The sequence below is a fragment of the Aythya marila genome (assembly GCF_965140915.1).
Source record: "Aythya marila genome assembly, chromosome: Z".
Lineage (NCBI taxonomy): Eukaryota > Metazoa > Chordata > Aves > Anseriformes > Anatidae > Aythya > Aythya marila.
The window spans coordinates 22,060,608-22,063,319 of record NC_139080.1 but is presented as its reverse complement, the minus strand read 5'-3'; the positions used below and the strand labels follow the sequence as shown (position 1 = coordinate 22,063,319).

Here is a 2,712-nt window from a genome sequence, read left to right as displayed (position 1 = left end):
GGAGCTGCTGGGAGGAGATTTGGAGGCAGAATTGCGGGGGCTTGGTGGGTGTCCCTGCGGTGTCCCCTCAGCCGGAGAGGGGGCGGAGGGGAGTCGCGGACACCCCTCCGACCCGGCCCCCGGCGGTACGATAGAGACCCAGCGAGACCCCCCCCTCCCTCCCCCGTGACGGGCGGGATGGAGGGGGAGGACGGAAGGGGAGGGGAAGGAGGGAGGGAGAAAGCGAGTGGGGAGAAGGGAGGCAGGGCAGTAAGGAGAGGCGCGGGAGAGCGGCGGAGCGAGGGGCAGCAGCGCGGCGAGCGGCGGCCGCGGGAGGGCCGCCCCCGCCGCCCGGGGCTGGGCGCTGGGCAGAGGCAGCGGTGATGGGCGGGCGCGGGGCGGCTCCGCCAGCCGCCGTCCTCCGAGCCTCGGCCGCCTCCCGCCGCGCTATATAGGGGAGGGAGGGGTGTCGGGGGGGCCCCGGCGTGGCCAAAGCGCACGGGGCGGCGATGCCTCCTGCCAGGGGAGCGCACAAGTGACCGGCGCCTCTTCCCATGCCCGTCTCCTGAAGCGAACCCCCCGTCCCGGCATGGATGTGGCCAACAACACTACCTCCCCAGAGCGCTCCCCCGAGGGGGCAGGTGGCCCCGGCCTCGCCGAGGTGACCCTGGGCTACCAGCTGCTCACCTCGCTGCTCCTGGGCACGCTCATCCTGTGCGCCGTGAGCGGCAACGCCTGCGTGATCGCGGCCATCGCCCTGGAGCGCTCCCTGCAAACCGTGGCTAACTATCTCATCGGCTCGCTGGCCGTCACCGACCTCATGGTGTCCGTGCTGGTGCTGCCCATGGCGGCCCTCTACCAGGTGCTGAACAAGTGGACTCTGGGGCAGGTCACCTGCGACATCTTCATCTCGCTGGACGTGCTGTGCTGCACCTCTTCCATCCTGCACCTGTGCGCCATCGCCTTGGACAGGTACTGGGCCATCACGGACCCCATCGACTATGTCAACAAGAGGACTCCCCGGCGGGCCGCCGTGCTCATCAGCCTGACCTGGCTCATCGGCTTCTTGATATCCATCCCGCCCATGCTGGGCTGGAGAACGCCCGAGGACCGCTCGAACCCCGACGCCTGCACCATCAGCAAGGACCACGGGTACACCATCTACTCCACCTTCGGCGCCTTCTACATCCCGCTGCTCCTCATGCTGGTGCTCTACGGCCGCATCTTCAAGGCGGCCCGCTTCAGGATCCGCAAGACCGTCAAGAAAGCGGAGAAGAAGAAAATCGCCGACACTTGCCTCACCCTCTCCCCGGCCACCCTGCAGAAGAAAAGCAACGGGGAGCCCGGCAAGGGCTGGCGGCGGACTGTGGAGCCCAGGACCGGCGCCTGTGTCAACGGCGCCGTGCGGCAGGGCGAGGACGGGGCAGCCCTGGAGATCATCGAGGTCCAGCGCTGTAACAGCTCCTCCAAGACTCACCTGCCGCTGCCCAGCGAGGCGTGCGGCTCCCCGCCGCCCCCCACCTTTGAGCGGCGCAACGAGAAGAACACGGAGGCCAAGCGGAGGATGGCTTTGTCCCGGGAGAGGAAGACTGTCAAGACCCTGGGCATCATTATGGGCACCTTCATCCTCTGCTGGCTGCCATTCTTCATCGTGGCGCTGGTCCTGCCCTTTTGTGACAGTAAGTGCTACATGCCCGAGTGGCTGGGGGCAGTCATCAACTGGCTGGGCTACTCCAACTCCCTCCTCAACCCCATCATCTATGCCTATTTCAACAAAGACTTCCAAAGTGCTTTTAAGAAAATTATCAAGTGCAAATTCTGCAGGCAGTGAAGCCCCCCGCTCCGGGACGGGGCAGCGGCGGCTCCTGCCCCTGGCTCCCTCCCGCCTGCCCCCCTCAGCAGTGCACCCCCCGCCCAGACCCTCCCCAGCGCCGGTAGGAGGCCGGGGGGCGCCGGGACCTCCCTCGCAGGGCGCCCTCGCCCCTCGCCCCTCCGCTGATCGGACAAGGGCCGTGCCGTGCCGTACTGTGCCGGGCAGGGCAGAGCGGGGCTCCGTCGGGAGCAGCGAGGTGTCAGGATGCGGCCGCCGGGGCTGCGCTGCCGCCTCCTTCCCTGCTGTCATTCTGGGTAGGCTTTAGGGTTTTGCAGGTCGTTGCTTGTGGTCGCTGTAAAACCACGGCGTCTGCCCGAGTAGCATCGGTAAAAATAAACCACCCTATGCAGAACACCGCCGTGTCGGGCTTTTTTACTGGATTTAATAGGAGGCGGCGGTGGGCTCCGAGTCCGACCTCGCTCTGCGCTGTGAGTGAGGAAGCTGAAGGCGACTTTCCCAGAGGAGGAAGGGGCTTTGGACTTGAAACCGCCACGGGGATTTATTTACTTGGGGGAACTGAGACAGTGGTTTGTAACCTTGCAAGGTACTTCCAGCATCATTCCCTCTGCCTTATGTGTGTGTAACAGCTCTCCTGCTCTGTTAGGACCTTCCAGTTCATCGGGCTTCCCTTGGTTACACCGCGGGGAGGGAACGGGCAGTTCCCATGCCTCATTACATGGAGATGTGTATTTTTTTAAAATGCCTTGGAAAAGCTTGGCGCTGTGAGACCGTCTCTGAGTTCACCGCGCACGCGGCGGCACAGGGAGTTTGAACAGCCGGCAAGTAGCAGTTCTTTTTATTTCTTCTTCTTTTTTTTTTTTGATCTTTTTTGAAGCCGCTTGAAAGTTTCTCCGGAGACT

General features: G+C 64.3%; 1 protein-coding gene across 1 annotated transcript; it reads left to right on the top strand.

Annotated features, from left to right (window-relative positions):
* Positions 1 to 543: 543 nt before the first annotated feature.
* On the top strand, positions 544 to 2,066 carry HTR1A (5-hydroxytryptamine receptor 1A). The gene has a single exon (XM_082784317.1). It carries the CDS (start codon positions 569 to 571, stop codon positions 1,808 to 1,810), a length of 1,242 nt encoding a protein of 413 aa, XP_082640443.1. The 5' UTR covers positions 544 to 568; the 3' UTR covers positions 1,811 to 2,066.
* The last annotated feature ends 646 nt before the right edge of the window (positions 2,067 to 2,712 follow it).

What these genes read in the sequence shown, in the direction of transcription:
- HTR1A (XM_082784317.1), top strand. Translation starts at nt 569, where the DNA reads ATGGATGTGGCCAACAACACTACCTCCCCAGAGCGCTCCCCCGAGGGG.